Source organism: Capricornis sumatraensis, chromosome 1 (assembly GCF_032405125.1).
Source record: "Capricornis sumatraensis isolate serow.1 chromosome 1, serow.2, whole genome shotgun sequence".
In the NCBI taxonomy this organism is placed as follows: Eukaryota; Metazoa; Chordata; class Mammalia; order Artiodactyla; family Bovidae; genus Capricornis; species Capricornis sumatraensis.
Genome location: NC_091069.1, coordinates 251,223,599 through 251,242,526, shown reverse-complemented (window position 1 = coordinate 251,242,526; position 18,928 = coordinate 251,223,599). Strand labels below are relative to the sequence as shown.

Sequence of the window (18,928 nt, the reverse complement as noted above, 5' to 3'; positions counted from 1 at the left end):
AATCTGTATGCAGGTCAGGAAACAACAGTTAGAACTGGACATGGAAAACAGACTGGTTCCAAATTGGGAAAAGGAGTACATCAAGGCTGTATATTGTCACCATGCTTATTTAACTTATATGCAGAGTACATCATGAGAAACGCTGGGCTGGAAGAAGCACAAGCTGGAATCAAGATTGCCGGGAGAAATATCAATAACCTCAGATATGCAGATGACACCACCCTTATGGCAGAAAGTGAAGAAGAACTAAAGAGCCTCTTGATGAAAGTGAAAGTGGAGAGTGAAAAAGTTCGCTTAAAACTCAACATTCAGAAAACTAAGATCATGGCATCTGATACCATCATTTCATGGTAAGTAGATGGGGAAACAGTGAGAGACTTTATTTTGGCGGGTTCCAAAATCACTGCAGATGGTGACTGCAGCTATGAAATTAAAAGATGCTTGCTCCTTGGAAGGAAAGCTATGACCAACCTAGAAAGCATATTTAATAAGGAGAGACATTACTCTGCCAACAAAGTTCCGTCTAGTCCAAGCTATGGTTTTTCCAGTAGTCATGAATGTATGTGAGAGTGGGACTATAAAGAAAGCTGAGCATCGAAGAATGGATGCTTTTGAACTGTGGTGTTGGAGAGGACTCTTGAGAGTCCCTTGGACTGCAAGGAGATCCAACCAGTCCATCCTAAAGGAGATCAGTCCTGGGTGTTCTTTGGAAGGACTGATGCTGAAGCTGAAACTCCAATACTTTGGCCACCTGATGCGAAGAACTGACTCATTCAAAAAGACCCTGATGCTGGCAAAGATTGAAAGCTGGAGGAGAAGAGGATGACAGAGGATGAGATGGTTGGATGGCATCACCAACTCAATGGACATGAGTTTGGGTAAACTCCAGGAGTTGGTGATGGACAAGGAGGCCTGGCGTGCTGCAGTCCACAGAATCAGACACGACTGAGTGACTGAACTGAACTGAACTGATGCACCCACATGTACCTACATATATGTATGCATACACGTACACACACACCTGTGTACACAAATGCACATGCATGCATATACATACACATGCACACATGTACTCACAGTCTTTGAAAACAGGTCTCATGAAATGAAGGTTGCTCTCGTATTCAGAGACAGTCGGACAGCAAAATGGGAGATGCCCACCTGCTCCGAGAACACGTGTGTTCAGTGACCGTCACACCGTCCTACGTCTGCTCAGCCCAAGCTTCTCGCATGGCGCCAGGCAGCTCCTTCCACCACCAGGGATTGTGACTGAGTCTCTGCAACTCCTAGGCTCTGAAGTTCTCCCACCCCCGCCTGAATGGCAGTCCTGGCGTCACTGAACACTGTGCGGAGGCCAGCAGAGAGGAACCCTGAGCACATGTCTGCAGGGGGACAGGACAAGCCAGGGAAGAAGAGGCCAGGACCCAGGAATCTGAGGTCAAACCGGAAATCTGATGCTGAGGCTGAAAGTCCAGCACTTTGGCCAGGGGTGCCAGAATCTCCACTGAAGGGACATCATCTCTGTGGCCGGCAGAGGCAGGGACTTCTCTCTGCCAAGCAGCCCCGCTCAGGGCCCCTCCGTGTGTCAGGCATCAGAGCACAGGAAGGACCCTGACAGAAGAGACATGAGGATTAGAAAGTGAGATACTGCAGGCAGGGCCAGGATCATGTGCCGACTGGGAGACCTGGAAGAAGGCCTCAGGCCAACCATCACAGGTTTCAAAATCCTTCCTGGAAGTGGCAGTAAGACTGAAGCACCCAGCTGCAGCCTCGGCACCTGGGGCATCTCAGGCTTGTCATCACTGTCTTAGTCCCTACAGGCTCTGTCAGGGCCCGCCCGCCAGCCCAGCCCAGGCCACCGCCAGGGGCTGCAGGCCCTGCCCAGGAATGGACGAGGCAAGCTGGGCAGTGTCCCACGTCCTATAGACCCTGCTGTGACACCCGGGTTTTTAGGGGGCTTTAGAGGGTGGGGCAGTAATCTGAGACCCTCCAGGGACCGCCCAGGGCCATACTGAACTAGGTCACCGGGCAGGAAGGGGTGGACAGCCTTGGGCCCCATCAGACCTGTAGGAAACTGGGAGTCCCTGAGCGGTTGGTCCCACAGAGGAAGCTATGGGCAAAGGACATGCCCTGTCCTTCAAAACTGCACAGGAATGAGGCCACAATCCACCTGTGCTCTGAACTGAGGGCTTGGTCCACACCTTGGACAGGGTCCCGGGAGCTGATGTCAGAGACGGGCCCACTTCTTCCTCCCAAGTCCTCTCGGCCAGAGCAGCTCGAGACACAGAGGTTGCGGCCCCTCCCTCCAAGTGGCCCTCTCTGCAGGACACTCCAGGCCAGCGCAGCACCAGCCCTGGGCAGTCCCCACCCTGTGGCGTCCCCTGAACCTCCCGGCTCCACAGCTGTCCACACAGAGCTGGGTACCAGACATATCTACCTGCAGCCCACCCACCTCCCCACCCACTCCGGGGCTTCCTGGTGAGAGGGATTGTGTGTCCATTCCCAAAGTCCAATGTGTGCTCTGTGTGCGCTCCCCGCCAGTCCACAGCCCAGGCCCACTGTACAGAAGGCGCCCAGTAACGTGGTCCTGCTCCTCAGCTGCTGTGGTGCTGGGCACTCCCCACCCAACACGTGCTACTGTGTGACCACGGGCGTCGTATCAGGCGCCAGGCAGGGAGGCGGCCAGCCCAGGACCTTTAGCCGGACGCTCTCCCAACCCCACGGCACCCAGCACTGGCCCCTCATGGGCGGCCCAGCTCCCCCAGACCCAGCCCAGTCTGTTAGACCGTTCTAGCCAGATGGCAGCTGAATGGCCAGTCGGGCATTGGCTCCCTGGTCACATACACCCTGGAGGAAGCTCCTCTGTCCACCATCCCAAGGTGGACACCTCTCGCCTACTATCCATCTTAGATTCCCAAACCAGAGGTGGGGCAGGAACATCTGGGCTGAGGGAGCTGGGTATGTCCAGTCACTGCCCAGGGGGACAGAGTCACAGAGCCTGGTCCCCAGATGGCCAAGGCTCTGGCCCCACCTGGAGACCACAGGCCACGGGGAAAGGCACCTCCCAGGGCTGCGACAATACACCTGAGGTAATAACAAAGTCATACTTCCGGAGATGAGGAGCGGTTCGGGGGCCCTGCATGTTCATACTGAGGAGCTTGGCTCTGTTTTGGCCCCACAGCAGGGCCGGGACGAGACACCCACACAGCAGTGAGGGCTGCCCCGGGCTGACCCTACGAGACCAGGACCCACAGAAGGGGCCAACTGTCATCCAGTGAGGCCGGTGGCCCAGGGCGGTCTGCAGACTTGACTGCCCACCTAGAAGCACACAGGACAGACGACGGCTCGTCAAGTTGCCCCCTCCCCCAGACTCTGAGGCCAACGAACCCCATTTCCCATCTTGGTTTGCCCTGAGAATGAGGAAGAGGCAGCAGTGATAATCGGCCCCTAAAACCTCTCAAACCATCTAGAAACTGCCCTCCAGCCTGGAGGGGTCTGCCCCCCATCCTCACCTTCCCCGGAGACGGTGTCCCTGCTTCCAGGCAGGGGGAGCCCATGAGCCTCATGCCCACGACACCATCTGAGTCCTCCTGGCACCGCTGGGCCTCATTCTGCTGATGACCTCACAGGCGTGGGCGAGACCCTTCACGCCATGGGGGTGCAGGAGCCCCTCTGTGTCTCCAATAACTGTCCAACAAAGCCACCCCCACCCCCAGCCCTATGAACTGAACCACCCAGACCTGAGGCATGGCCGACCATGCACTCTGGCCAAATTCATGAGCTCTGGTTCTCATGAAAGCCTCAGAAGTCCATCCAAGCATTCGGGAAGCTTCTATGAGCCCAGCTGTGTGCCAGGCATATTACCCTCAGGTGCCCTGGGACACCAAGCAGAGCGAAGGTCAGTGGCCGGAGTGGAGGTGTGGGGGCCGGGTCCAGGGGTAGGCGAGTCCGTCAGATAGGGAAAAGGCAGAAGGAGAAGCAGGTGGAAGCTCAAGGTGGGTGTCAAACAGGAGGGGATCCCCGGGGGCATCCCAGCGCCCCTTGAGCCACTATCCACCCTCTCCTTCTCAGGCAACAGGGAGGCTGATGTGGAGGCGGGGGTGGGGCCCAGAGCGGGCCTATAGCCTCTCTCCTCCAGGTGGGTGATGGGTTAGGGAGAGTGGGCCAGCCAAACCAGCCCAGGAACCCCTGCCTGGCTCCCCAGGTCCCAGACTCCAGCCCCAAATGGCTCTTCCCAGGACAGGCAAAAGAAGTCCCGGGGAAGGTGACGAGGGGCCACCTGTCTCCCCAGGACGAGGGCTACGATGGCAGCTGCAGAGCTCAGAGGAAGCTGAGTGCCAGGATGGAGAGGTGCCTGTGGGTAGCAAGGAGGGTGTGTGAGGAGCCGACCCCAGGGTGTGAGTGCTACTCGGATAAACCTCAGGGTGAGCCTCTGTGAGGCGGGGGTGTGAGCATATCCGTGCTTGTGCGTGTGCATGAGTGTGTGTGCACGCACGCACGGGGGTGGGAGGAAAGGAGCTGTGGGACAAGTCGAATGTGCGCCGGGCTCCACGGTGCCCACCCCTGTGGGTATGAGAGTCATAGCTGCTCAGGAATCCCAAAGGCTGGTCACCCCAGACCTGGGGTCCTCAGGGGCCGAGGTCCCTTGCACGGAGCTCTCGCTCCTCCAGTACAAGCAGGTCCCCAGCATGCAGTGCCCAGATCTTAGCGGCGCCCTCTCCCAACCCCAGCGCCTGCCAGTCACTGCCCAGTTGTGGGGGCTCCGTGTCAGGAAGGCACCACATGCATGTGGCTGAATTTAACACATGAACCTCGTTCAGCTCGGAGCAAAGACGCCACCTGCCAATCCTCCCCCTGCAGTGAACCCAGCCCTTTCTGACCCCATGGGCAGCAACTGCAGGACCCGCCAGACAGACAGGACAGTTCCTAATCAAATGAAATCGAAGCAAGTCAGGTGGTGGAGAATCCAGCATCTCACCACCAGGAATGGAGGCTCTGGTGGGTCAGGAAGGAGGGTGAGCTAGGCGGCGTGTGCTCAGGAACCTGCACTCCACTGTCTCCCCTGCCCCCCTGGGCTGCATCAGGAACCACGTGATGGAGCAGGAGTGGATGTCACCTGCCTGGGGCCCCAAAAAGACAGGAGGAGAGCCTGGCTGCCAGCATGGAACTCTGCTCTGGAGAGAGGGAGTCTGGACTCTTCCTTACTCAGCACAGCCTCGCTGCTCTACACACACTGGACTCCACTCCCTGGGTGCACCTCCCTCCTCCTCCCCTCCGACTGCTGCTGACCCTGCGGTGGGACCACTCCTGCTCAGCCCACTCACTGTCACTCCTGGGATCAGAGGCCCAGGTGGTCTCTGAACATGGGCCACCAGTCTCTTCACAAGGGGCAGTAAGTGCCGAGCAGAGGGTTGCCAATTTCAGCAAGAACAAAATATAAAACTGCAAACACTTCCGAGGACAAAGTCCACTCTCACCCAGAGCCCTGTGCCTGCCCGTCTGTCTGCAGGAGCCTAGAGTGTGCTGAGCGGGACCTGCACAGGCAGCAGCTAAGCCGGATACAGAGTCGGCACCAGTGTAGATGCGCTGGAGAACCCACTGGGAGCCACAGAGAGGGGCTGGCTTTCGAGTGTGGGCATGGAGTTGGGGGGACGCTGAGGAGCACAGGCGGGCCATCGGCAGCCCTGACCCTCTGGGTGAAACACAGGGATGTGTAGCGGGACACGGAACCTGGCCCGGGGTTAGCGACCACACTGGCCGCACATGCTGCCTACAGAGCCCCTGGGTCCAGAGCCTTGGAGCTTCTCACTGGAGTCCTGCACCCCTGGCTCCTGGCAGCCTGAAGATAGCTGGCTCCACAGCTTTCCCTGCCCACACCCACCACTGGCCCTGAAGGTTCCAGAGAGCACGAGGACTGGGAACCATCTTGCCGGGCCACAGGAATGCCACCCCAGCTGGCCGTAATAATCCTGTTGCCAGGATACAGGTGAGGAAGAAACGCATGGTGCTGGATTAGCGTCTAGACGGTGTGTGACCTTTCTCCTCTTTCTCTAGAAATGGGGACCCAAATCGCAGTGTCACAAGCTGATAGCTTGGATAAAGGAGGACACTGCTTGCAGTGCCCCATGGGGACATTCCTGCGGCAAGAGGGCCATCGTACCTGCCCAGGCAGCGAGCACCAGCCCAGGGCGGAGCCAGCCACAGGCCACACACAAAGGGGCTTTCATCCGAGGGGCCCCTCACGTCCTCAGTTAGCAATGAGCGAGCTCGGAGGCAGAGAGGACATAAATCAGGAAGGAGAAATTCCTGTGCTTGCCGCAGATGAAGCTGATGTGGTCTGCAGCCAGGCAGAGCCCCACGGCCATTGTGGGTGTCCCCACAACTCAGGGTCAGCCACCAGGCCCAGGAATGGCACAGGCCATAAGGCGACCCCTCAGCCTATCCTTGGGGGCATGCAGACCGGGGTGGAGATGGCAGGACTTCACCTTGGCGGAGGCAATCACAACTTAGGTTTGGGACCGTTCACCCCACAGCCAGCATGTGGTCTTCCCAACACGCACACCCACGTCTGGGGAGCCAGAGCTCACAAAAGGGCAGAGTTGGCCCGCTGACCACTGAGAAGGAGCAGGTGGACGGCAGGAGGGAAGGACTGATGGCCCAGACCCCTCGGCACAGGGGCGGTCAGACCAGGACCCAGAGCTGTGAGCCACAGGGCAGCAAGGACACCCAGGAAAGAGGTCACAGGGACCCCAGGCCCCGGCACATGGACAGGCATGGTGGGCCATCCAGGGGCCAGTTAACAGGCACAGGGAAAAGGTGGGCAGCCCCAAGACTCGGGCAGTCACAGAGAATAACCATCACTGCTGATACCACAATGTCCACTCAGGACACCATGGCACAAGGGGGTCTCTGCAGAATCCACCCGCATCTCCACGCCTGGGGTTCCCAGAAGCTCAGGCCTGGTGCTGCCCTTTAGGACGTAGCTCCAACACGCATGTTCTGAGCCAGGAAAATGGGAGACACTCCTCATCACTCAGACCTTTAGAAAAAGCACGTGACAGCACAAGGGCTGTTCTTGTGAAGAAAAGGGCAAAGATCAAATCAGACTCTTCCAAACACCTACGCTCAGAGTGAGACGATGCCCCGGAAGCACTTGTCATCCGGAATGTTCCCAAGGGATGCTGGCGTGTAACTGGGTAAACGGCGGGAAAGCGGGGTGGGGTGAGGGCTTTAGAGCCACCCAGTGTCTGGCTCAGCCGCTTCATTCCTTCTGGGGCCACCAACTGAACGGACGTGAGTTTGAGCAAACTCCAGGAGATGTCGAAGAACCAGGAGAGCTGGCCTGCTGCAGTCGCAGGGTCATAGAGAGTGGGACACGAGCAAGTGACGGGACAACTACCCCGTGTCTAGTAACTAGCTAGGATCCAAAATCCAGTTCAGCCTGCACTGAGCGGGGTCTTCAGCGGGGACTGAACAGACCAGGGTGATCAGGCTGCTGTGGACAACGCTGCCGCCCAAGGCTCTGGATTCTGGAATCTGGGCAGAGGAGTGTGCCTGCCCCTCCTTCGTCCCATGGCCCGGAGGAGGCGGGGAGTCGGGGGCTACTGCACAGCCTCCCCGCAGAGCCCCCTGAGGTCCCTGCCAGGAAGTGACCTTCGGGCTGGGCCAGCCCTGGCTGCTCCCGAGGTGGCTGGCAGAGGGCCTGGTGGGGGTTGGTCCACTTCTGGAAGTCAGGGGACAAGAAGGGGACCAAACCATGCCCCGGGCCCAGCGCCCAGCCCCTCTTGGCTACCTGCCACCATTGCTCGCCACCCAGAAGACATAAAACCAGGCTTGCCGGAGTCAGGCCGGCCTCTCGGCCACACACCCTGCCTGACATCTCTGCTCTGCTGAGTGCTTGAGCTCTCAGAGAGGTCCCTGTGCCAGAGAAGAGGGTACAACACCCTCAAAGACAGCATTTACATGGCAGGGGCCCACCTCGCAGACTGGCCAGTGTGGCTGTTTTCATAAGTGAAGCAAGTCCGGCCCCCAGCTCCCACTGGCCCTTGAGTCTCTCAGCATCCAGATAACTGCAGGTCCACCCAGCACCCGGATAACTGAAGGCCCATCTTGGATAGCTGAAGGTCCACTCAGCACCCGAGATGGCTGGAAACAGACAAGACTGGTCCATTCGACGAGCTCTGGGTACTGTCCACTTGCTCAACGGCGGGTCAGCTTTTCTTTATAAAAATCTTCAACGTGCCAGGGTGCTGGGCAGAACTGGCACTTTGGGGGGATGTGCTTTTGTGCCATTTGCCTCATTCTCCAAAAATAGAACAAAGCGGGTCGCTGTCTGACCTCGTGGAGGATAACACCCAGCCCCGCCTTGTGAGGGCCCGGCCAGTCAAGAGTCCCAAGGCAGCACCCCACACACAGTCCCTTTGCTCACAGGCCCATCCAGGCATTCTCGAGTGTTCTGCCGTCCTCTCTGGCCACAGTCATCTGCCTGTCCACCACCTCCGCCCATGTTCAGGCTTCCATCACCAGTCAGAGCCCAGCCCAGCATATCGGAGCCCCTGGTGCCACAGGGGTCACGCAAGGTCACTCTGGGGCTCGAACCCTGAGAGGTCCCTGGGACGGGCCCGTCTAACCTCTTCACAGAGAGCTGCAGCCCAGGGTGCAGGACACACAGGCCAGAGAGTGGACCGTCGGGACTCGGGGTCAGCAAGGAGACTCCAGGGCCCCCTCAGGGCATGGGGGGCATCCCAAGGTCTTAGAATGTATTAAAGTTTCCACGCTGACAGGAAGCATCATTTTACAAATGATAGGATTGCCATCACCACAACTCCACCCCTTTTGGTGACCCAGCCACGCACTGGACATAGTCGTGTGGCTGCTGGAGCAAATGACCACATATCGGGGGCTTAAAACCACACGAGCTGCGCTCCTATAGTTCTGGAGCCCGGAGGTCTAAGACCCAGGTAGGCACGACCGTGCTCCTTCCCGGGGCCCCTTGGTCCGGCGCCTGTAAGAGACTGTGCACTTGGGCTCACAGCCCCTTCCTGCATCCTCCCATCTCTCTCTCGACCTTTGTCTCCATCACCACGTCGCCCTGTTCTGACCTGGCCCTCAGCCTTCCCCGTCCCTTCTCAGGACCTAGGATTACACACAGGACCACCCTGATAATCCAGGGTAATCTCTGCAGCTCAGGAGCCTTAATGCCATCCAGAGTTGTTCTCACCACATAAGGCAGCGCTCGCAGTCCTGTGGATGCTGACACAGATGTCTTGGGGCTGAGGCTCAGCGGACCATGTGCCACGGGAAGTAAAAGTTTAAATGAGGGGAGTGCTTGTCTAGGCTCCTAAGTGTGGACAAGTTGAGTGTTTGGACAGTGAGCTCCCTGTCTGGTGGTGGGGGTGAGGGGGTGTGATATCATCTGGGGAGCAGACTGACTGGCAGCTGGCTCTCCCGCAGGCCTCCAGCTTCTGTACCCAGAAGGGCCGTCTGTCCACACAAGCCAGGTCGGAGTCGGCAGGGAGAACAGCCCAAGTGTGTTAAGAGGTCAGATTTCCCCACAATGGCAGTAAAGGCTCTGTAGGAATGGGTGGTGTCCATTCTCAATTATTCTCACAATATGATGTTATGAAGGATCGGCAGAGCATTGCAGATTCTGAGTCACTGCCGGCTGGACCCGAGTTTCCCAGGGATGGAGGCTCCGTTTAGCCAGAAACAGGAAGGCCCTGGCTGCCCTGTGGCCTGGACTGAGACGGTTCCCCTGGTGCCATGGGGATAAGGCTGAGATGTGAGGACACAAAATAAGTAGAGGTTGCTGCCAACACTGCCCACTGGGGCGGGGGCAGGGTAACCCTGCAACCCCAGGACCCAGAGAAGTGAGCAGAGCAAAGTGTCAGCCAGAACCCGAAACGGGGCAGGAAGGCCGGGCCAGGAGGGGCATCTGGGCTCAGAAGGGACCATCTGCACCCCTGCCCTGGCCGGCGGCCAAGAGGCTGAGGAGCAGCCAGGCGGTACTCAGTGGAGGGACAGAGGATGTCTCGCTGCAGTAATGATTTATGGTAGCGAAGGCCTCCCCCAGCCACAGCGATGTGCCCCTGGGAGCAGAGGTCCGGCAGCCCTCTCCTGGGAGCCTGCCTTCTAAAGTCCTCAGGCCCCCACGAGGGGAAGGAGGGTCCGTGCCTGGTCACCGGGCAGTGGCTGGGTGGGGCAGCGGATGGAGGGGTCTGGAGGTGCAGGGTCAGGTGGGGAGACCCTGAACGTGAGCACAGACAGAATCAAGGGTGGCTTCTCTTCGTCCTGGCTGGAAGGCCGCGGTGACCGAGGGCAGAAAGGATGCTGTGCTGCCTGCTGTCTGAGCAGACGCCGCCCAGATGACATCCCAGCAGGCTGAGCCTGGTTCCCGGCACTGACGGGGCCTCAACCCGGGAACCCGGAAACCCAGGAACCGGCCTGGCTGGTGGAGAACGAGAGGCCCCATGGAATCTCAGTGGAAGAGTTTTCAAAATACAGCAGCCTCGTAACAGGATCCAGCAGGCAGCGGCAAGTCTGAGCTCCCTGGATCGCTCCCATGGGATGTGTGGGTGGGCGAGACCGCGCTGGCCCAGGGGCCCGAGCACTGGGAAGACTTCGGGCCTTGGGGTGAGTGGGCTGCTTTGTCTGACACTCATGATCGCTTCAGCAGGCGCAGCCCATGGACAGGGAAGAAGCACAGAAACCATGTTCCGGTCACGTGGACCCATTTCCTGCTCTCACCAGGCCCTCCTCTGGGCCCCACCCTGGCAGCTGGCTGGGACCATCCTTGACATGGTTTCTCGGGAGCCCAGTAAGGGCTGTCAGGATGCATCCCAGGGAGCTCCCTGCAGAAATGCCCTACTCAGGCCCGCAGAGCCCACTGTCCTTCCCAGTTTACAGACCAGAGGCACAGAGATGGTGAGGCATCTGCGAAAGGCCACACAGCACTAGGAGGCAGAGCTGGAATTAAAACCTCGAGCCTGGGCACCCGGCCCACATAGCACATGGTGTCCCAGCCACAAAAACACAGTGGCCGGCAGGCTGCCTGCCAGCCATACTACATGAGGATTTAGTGACCCCACACTTGTCTTCTGCAAGGACCAGCTCCAGTGCACGCCCTGCGAGGCCGAGTAAAGATAAGAGCCCCATGTGGCACGTGGCCCCGGGGCTCTGCCGGCCCAGCCCAGCTTGCCTCTTGGAATTCTCCCAACCCCCTACCTCCCCTGAGACGTGGGATAGGTCCCGGTGTGGTCCCTGAGCAGTGCCCCACCTCTACAGGAAAAGGCCATAAAAAAAAAAAAAAAAAACCAGAAAAAAACCTAACAACAACATCAATTCCATGCTTTAAGGAATTCCAATCCTGCCCACAAACTAGAAACTATGCCAAATATGCCCCCTGCAAGGTGACACCATAGGGACATGACGATGAGGAGGACGATGCAGGGACAGAGAACAGATGTCAGAGCAAGGAGATGTGTGGAGGCCGAATAACACCAGCACCTGCACCCTCACTACAGAGAAACCGCGTTTCTCCACTTATCACAGAAGCAAGATTTTCAAAGCGACAACACCAGCCCTGGCGGCTTGGGCTGAAAAGTCGAAGGTACCTCCTGTCCATCTGGGGGGGTTGCCCACCGCCCCCGCCGCAGGTTCCAACCACAGCCCGCCCCCCTGGCACTTGGCCCTAGCACTGACAAGGGGCCCCCCAGACGAGGAGCTCAGACCCCACATTGGATGTGGTCACCCAGCCCTGTGTCACCAGGGACACTGCTGTTTACCTACCTATCGGGCAAGGCAGGGCGCACACAGAGGTGCTCAAAGGTGAGTCAGGAAAGAGGAAGTCAGTGGCCCCAGGCCAGGTGGCTGGGGTCACCACCCACCACCTGCCAGCCCCAGACAGACTGGGGCGAAGGAAAGGCCTTCAGAAGTTCTCTAGTGCAAATCCTGATGCTGTCCCTCGAGACTCATGACCCCTCGCTTGGGAGAAACCCTGACTCCGTGAGACTGGCGGGTTGGCACGGGACACAGGGTGCTCAGCCTTCAGAGGGTCACCACCCCCTGCATCAGGCCCTGGGCCAGCTGCCGGGGGTCCTGGAATGTCACCTCCTATGACCCTGCCCTCCTCACAGGACGGGTGGGGGGGTGGGATTTCCCACCTGGCACTGTCGCAGCAGCAGCAGCCACATAAATCACTGTAGTCGCACCAAGATGAAGTCCCCTGGTTGCCTAAATGGGAACGAGGAAGAACGGTGTCCTTTCATCCTGGAAGCCATGGAGCCCCTGGATCCAGGTCCCAGCAGATGTGCCCCCAACCCCAACCCCCGGCAGCTGGTGGGCACCCCTCCCCCAGGCCCTTCCCATCCCTTCTGCTAGGTGGGAGCCTGAGCACGGTATGCCCTTGCCGGGATGGGCCCTCCAGGCGCTGCTTTCTCGCCAGCTCAAGTCTCAAAGCAGAAGGCACCTCTCGGCTCACCGAGAACCGCCCGCGCTGGCAGGCTCTGTGCAAACAACAGACCCAGCTGCCTGAGCCTGGTACCAGCTCTGAGATTTGAGCTCAGACCCAAAACAAGCAGGCCTGATTGCCCGACCTGAATCTGCTCAAAGAACAGCACAAAGAGTAAAATGAGAACTTGACACCAAAATTAAACGAATGACTGGATGAATAAAATAAAGTTATAAGGTGTGATATCTGCAGGTTCAGTCTGGGCTCCATGAAAACCACTGAAACCCATCCATCAGGCGCACAAGCAGGTCTCTGCAGTGTCCAGCCAGGCCCCGGGCAGTGACCCATCACCTAGATTGGATGAATAAAATAAAGTTATAAGGTGTGATATCTGCAGGTTCAGTCTGGGCTCCATGAAAACCACTGAAACCCGTCCATCAGGCGCACAAGCAGGTCTCTGCAGTGTCCAGCCAGGCCCCCGGCAGCGACCCATCACCTAGATGCTGGCTCCACTCACACAGGCCCATCCTGTCGCCCTGCAGAACCGTCTGCAAGCCCTCAGTTCTGGTCTCATGGCCTCTGTAAGAAAAAACCCCGTGAAGGTCAACCCTGACCATGGCCAGCGCCTGGGCAGCTAGACCCATAGCAGAGCCTCCTGTCATCCAGAAACCAGGGGTGGCTGAGAGTCCCACTTATGACGCCAGTCCAGTGCTGGGTCCCGCTGCCCTATCCCACCACCCTCGTCACGGTGGCTCAGCCCAGGAGCGTCCCCAGCTACAAGCGTGGAATTCCAGACAGATGTGCCGGCCTGCAAACAAGCCCTCCTTCCTGGGCGCTCACTGAAGACAACCAGAAGGCCGTGCTGAGGCTTGCCTCCTCTGCCGGAGGAGCTGGGGCTGCGGACGGGCCCCTGCAGGCAGACTGGCGGAACAGACACTGCCCCACAGCCTCCAAATTTCGTCTGACTCAGCGCATCTGTGATCTAAAGCTCCTTCTGACAGGCGTTCAGTGCAGCCCAGAACTGCCAATGGAAAACATGACCCCAGGGGCCAGTGCGCATCACCCATCCACACCCTGCTGGAACCAGGCTGTAGCAGGGAGCAGCGGGGCACTGTGTCTCCTGGAGAATCCCTGAGCGATACAGTGGGCACTGCAAGGTCCCAGACAAGGGTGGAGACACCACGTGCTCAGTCGCTTCAGTCGTGTCTGACTCTTTGCAACCCCGTGGACTGTAGCCCACCAGGCTCCTCTGTCCATGGGATTCTCCATGCAAGAATACTGGAGTGGGTTGCCATGCCCTCCTCCAGGGGATATTCCTGACCCAGGGATCAAACCCAGGTCTCCTGCATTACAGGTGGGTTCTTGACCGCTGAGCCACTGGGGAAGACCACTAGGAGATACCACTGCTGCTGCTGCTGCTGCTGCTGCTAAGTCACTTCAGTCGTGTCCGACTCTGTGTGACTCCATAGACGGCAGCCCACCAGGCTCCACCGTCCCTGGGATTCTCCACCCAAGGACACTGGAGTGGGTTGCCATTTCCTTCTCCAATGCATAAAAGTGAAAAGTGAAAGTGAAGCCACTCAGTCGTGTCCGACTCTTAGAGACCCCATGGACTGCAGCCTACCAGGCTCCTCCATCCATGGGATTTTCCAGGCAAGAGTACCGGAGTGGGGTGCCATTGCCTTCTCTGAGGAGATACCACAAGCAGCAGTAAACACGAGGCATGTCAGACACCACACCGGTGCAGAGAGAAGCTTCACAGTGTGACCACCTGCTGCTCGGGGCTCCTGCCCCAGCTTAGGACAGGAAAGCGAGGCCAAGCCCACCACCCCTCCCCCTGCTCCCAAATCGGCAGGAGGGTAGGGTGGAGCTCAGAGGCCCAGTCCTCCTCAGGAAGGAGCTGTACCTGGTGGAGGGCTCCTCTCAGACCTTTTACCATCAGATTTGGGAGGCAGGCATGTCCAGAGAAGTCACATGACCTGGCAGGTGGGCAGAGCTGTGGGAACTCCCGGGCACACTGCAGCAACACCCCCCTCCCCCAGCAAAGTTCTCATCATCCCGGGGGCATTGCCATCAAAATGTATCAAATTCAATCATCTTATGAGCATGCTAAACATATATTTTCATTTTCCCAGTAATTTCTCCCCTATTCCCACCAATAGCATCCAGTTCTGGGTAGTTTTGTGTGTTATATCCTTCAATGTCACCTTCTACCCAGACCTCAGACAGCTGGTGCTTGGCCAGAAAAGAGGGGCCTTTTTGGGGTTCTCTCTCAGATGACAGCTAACCCAGATTCTTCAAGTTTCTGAGCAGAGCTGATTAGAATGTGCCATCTGTGGTCTGCCCTCACAGGCACCAGGGTGGCCACACCTTGTTTGACCAGGGCTGCAAATGGGCATGTGCCATGGGGTGATGGGTGGCCACTGAGGATGGACCTGGAGCAGGGAGCTGCTTCTTAGCCACAGCTGTGGCAAGCCCAGCTTGCTCCTCACCCACTGCATCTGACCCCTGAGTGCTGGCAGGAAGTCAGCCCCTGGCCCTGGTGGCCACCCCCTCTGCTGACCAGTCCTTCCTAGTAGTGCTCAGACCACAAGAGGGTTTGCTAGCCATCATGTCAGAAGACTGGTCTTGCTCCATTCTGTCCCCCACGGAGTCCCAGGACATCTCCAACAACCCAGATGAAGAGAGAGCCAGGCACTCTGGTGGGGAGAAAGTGAGTGTGTGCATGTGTGTACACAATTATGTGTGTGCATGTGTGCACACATGTCTGTGCACATATGTATATTTGTGCATGAACGTGTGAGTGCATGTGTGCACGTGTGTGCATTTGTTGTGCGTGTATGCACATATGCATGCATATTTTCGTATGCATGTGTACATTTGTGTGTGCATGTATGTGCACACACGTGTGTGTATTTGCATGTGCATGTGTGCGTTTATGTGTGTGGGTGTGCACATGTGTGTGCACGTTTATTGAGCATGTGTGCACCTGTATTTTCAGGGTGAAGTGGGCCGGGCAGGGCAGGCTCACCCAGCCCCTCAAGCTCTGGATGGAGTCAGTTTCTCTCCTTCTAGGTTTCTGTGCAAGGATTTTCCCCCTCCTTCTTTTAAAGGAAAGCAGAAGTGCTTGAAAAACAAGTTTTGCTGAAATTCAAAACTATCTTAGAGGTCCTGCACCTGAACCTTGAAGACTCCCCAATGACACAGCCCCTCGAAACAAGCCTGCCTTGGATGAGAGCTCCTTCTTCAGCTTAGGTCTCTTACTCAGGTCCTGTGGACTCGGAATCAAGACACTGCAGATGCAGGGACATGTGGGGTCTTGGCTGTGTCTTGTTCAAGCCCAAACCCTGCAGGACCACCCAGGAAGTGGGGGAGGGGAATCACAGCTATCAGCTAAGACCTGGACCCACTGATGGACGCTGGGAGGTCCTAGTGGTGAGAAAGGGTGGGACACATGGGTCTGGGGGTGTGGGGTGGGGGGAGCTGAGAGCCTGAGCCCAATATCACGTGTGGGAGGGGCCAAAGCCAAGATGACCCACGTCTAGGCCCTTAGCCTAGTCCCGGCCATCCTGCAAATGCCCACTGGGCAAGGTCCTTCTTCCTCAGCCCTAGAGGACTGACCCATAGCAGAAGGCTACTGTAACAGGTTCCACCCCAGTACTTTCTCCAGGAATGGGACCACAGGCAGCTCTGAGTCTCCAGGCTGTAAGGCCACTCGGAGTGTCCCTGTGGGTTTTGGTTATGCGGGAGCTCACGGCACCAGTCAGGAGCATCAGGCAAAACAGCAAAAGACTTGGGGGCGGGGTCAAGCGCAGCTCAGGGAGAGACATGGGAAAACGCATCATTTGAGGTCAGAAAAAGTGTTCAAATCAGGCAACAGGGCTTACGTTTTTGACTCTCAAGAGGAATTCTGAAGCATTTCCAGGACAAATTGAGCCCCTGCTAAGTCAGTATTTCACATACATTAACTCTTCTCCAACAGTGTCTAGAGGGGGCACCTATTACCCCACCCCAAAGGGACTTGGCCCAGCATGGACAGGACCTGAGTTTTCCCCACGAGGGGGAGGGGTGGGCAGTGCACAGCCTGCTGAGCCTGCTTCCTGCTTTAAACCCCAGGGAACAGAAAGAGCTGCATTCCATCAGGCACCTCGGAAGGGGCTTCCTTCCTCCCACAGGACCTGGGACTATGCAAAGCCCCATAGCAGCCACGTGGTGGGACAGAAGATAAAACACACCATTTCTTGAGCTGTCACGCTCCCCCCACCACCCCCAGAGTCTGCGTTAACTTGAACACCCTCCGAGTTCTCATCTTACCAAAGCTTGTGGACATTACATTTTATTTTTACTTCTCTAATGCTCAGTCACCACCCTTGATTTCCTCACCTTGGTCACAAAACTTCATAAGCTGAGGTGTGGATGCTTCAGTGTCCTTCCTTTCCCAAGAGGATGCATGATTATAAAAGAGGCTTTGTGGTTACACATTCCTGCACAAGCCTGAGGGGGTGGCCCCGGAAGCCACCGCAGTAGTTCCAGGCAGTCATAAGGACCCCAAGAAATCAGAGGACTGACCCCGGCAGGGACAAACACTCCCTAAAAGCACCCCCTCCCCCCCCCCCCCAGGTTAACACAAATCCGTGAGGAATTACCTGCTCGTCTACAAACAGGTGCTTTCCACACCATCTCTTTAAAAGCGTGTCTTTATGAGGCGGTTACATTTTTTAAAGGTCTGCGCTGCTATTTAACCTGGTGACCAAGCCGACTGGAAACAATGAAGATTACCGTGGCTGTCTCCCAGGAGCCTCCCCAGCTCATCGCCCCCCCTGCCAGCTGTGGCAGCAGGTGTGTGGCTGCTCTGGTGACCACAGTCAACAGTCACTCTGGCCGCGAGGAGCAGGCTGCCCAGGACGGGTGTCAGGGCAAACGGTCTACCTGTGAAAAAACACCGACTCTTTGCGGGTGGGGGCTCCCCTCGGGTCCGGCAGCCCCACCTCCCCCGACTGCGAGCTCCTCCTGGGACTTTGCCGGGCTTATTGGGACGAGGACCCGGGCGGCCGTCTGGGTGGAAATGGGGTCCCCCATACTGGTAGCAAAGGGAGTTTCCGTGCGACCAGAGCGGCCTTCCGGAGCACCGTCTGCGGTCCACGCGGGAGAAGCGGCCAGCGGGCGCCGCCAAACAACGGACCTCCGCGCATTGTTCTCCCGGCGGCTGCTCGGCGCTCGGCCGCATCAAAGGGACCGCGCGCAACCCGACACCGCAGAGGGCGCGGGGACAGAGGCCTGGGGCCCGGGGCCCGAGCGACGCACAAAGGCTGGCCCTGGGGAAACCTGAGCACTTTTGCCTCGACAGGTTGGGAACCACACGGCTGCGCTCCGCCCCGCGCTGCCCTCCCGGGAGACCTGCCGGACTCGGCGCGGCAACGCCGGGTCCCAGAGGTACGAGCCGCTGCAGCCGCCCAGACGCTGGGTGGGACTAGGCCGGTGACGGCGACACAGGCCTGGGGTCGGGCGTCGGATGCCCGGGCGTCTCCGAGCCACAGCGCGTGTAACCGCCGCCACCGCGACCTCGGCGGATCCTTCGCTGGCCCTCTGCCGCAGCGCTGTCCGCCGAGCGCACCAACTTCCCCGCAGAGTCGCCAAAGTTTGGTCACGACACGAGGATCTCAGGACGCGCACTGTCCGCACCATCCCCAGCCCGGCCCGCTCCCCGGTCCCGGGCGCGCCCAGGTGGCCCGAAGCCCGCAGTCGAGGACACTCCGGACATACGGCCCCGGCCCGACCCCGTCACCCTCCAGTCGCCGCCCGCGGGCCAACTGCACGCGTGGGCAGAGCAGGGACCGCCTCCCAGGACCGAAGCCGATACGGGCTGGGCTGAGGCCGTAGCCGCCTGGGACCGGCCGAAGATCCGCACGAAGTGCGGCCGGAGGCGGGCGTGCCCAGCGCAGGCACTTTCGTGTCGGCACTTTTCTTACCTGGCTCGGCGGACGCTGTGCTGACCACGAGAAGCAGGACCAGGTGGGCGAGCAAGTCCAGGAGGCGACGCCGCCGCGGCTGCAGCCAAGGCCACCTGCGGGCACAAGCCACAGGTTAGGGCACAGCGCACGCCCCCGTTCCCAGCCCGTGCGACCTCCCGGCCCCCGCCTGTCCGTGGCCCTGCGCGGCCCGCACCTCGGCGCCATGCTCCGCGAGCCGGACGTCCGTGCAGCGGGATGCTGCGAGCTCAGCCTCGGTGCACCCGATCGGCCGGCGGAGCTCTGGCCGCCGCGGGGGCCAGGCCGGGAAGGGGGGGCGGGGGGACGGGCAGGGGCGGGGCTGGTCAGGGGGCGGGACGACGGGCCTGGGACGCGAGGACCGACCAGGGCAGGGGCGGGGCGGGGCGGTGGGTGGGCAAGGGGTGGAGCAGGCAAGAAAGTGGGGACGGGCCCTAGCAAGGGGCAGGGCCGGGCGCCGAGCTCTGCACGCGGCCCTGGGCCCGGGGAGTGGAGT

The 18,928-nt window shown here is 58.9% G+C and overlaps 1 protein-coding gene across 1 annotated transcript in view; it reads right to left on the bottom strand.

Annotated features, from left to right (window-relative positions):
• COL18A1 (collagen type XVIII alpha 1 chain) overlaps positions 1 to 18,696 on the bottom strand; it is a 94,919-nt gene extending 76,223 nt beyond the window's left edge. Inside the window, exons 1-2 of the mRNA XM_068970888.1 lie at positions 18,611 to 18,696; positions 18,415 to 18,509 (exon numbers count right to left, since the gene is read on the bottom strand). Of these exons, the coding sequence (XP_068826989.1) occupies positions 18,415 to 18,509; positions 18,611 to 18,621 (106 nt within the window). The 5' untranslated portion in view covers positions 18,622 to 18,696. The remainder of the gene's footprint in view (positions 1 to 18,414; positions 18,510 to 18,610) is intronic.
• Positions 18,697 to 18,928: the final 232 nt, after the last annotated feature.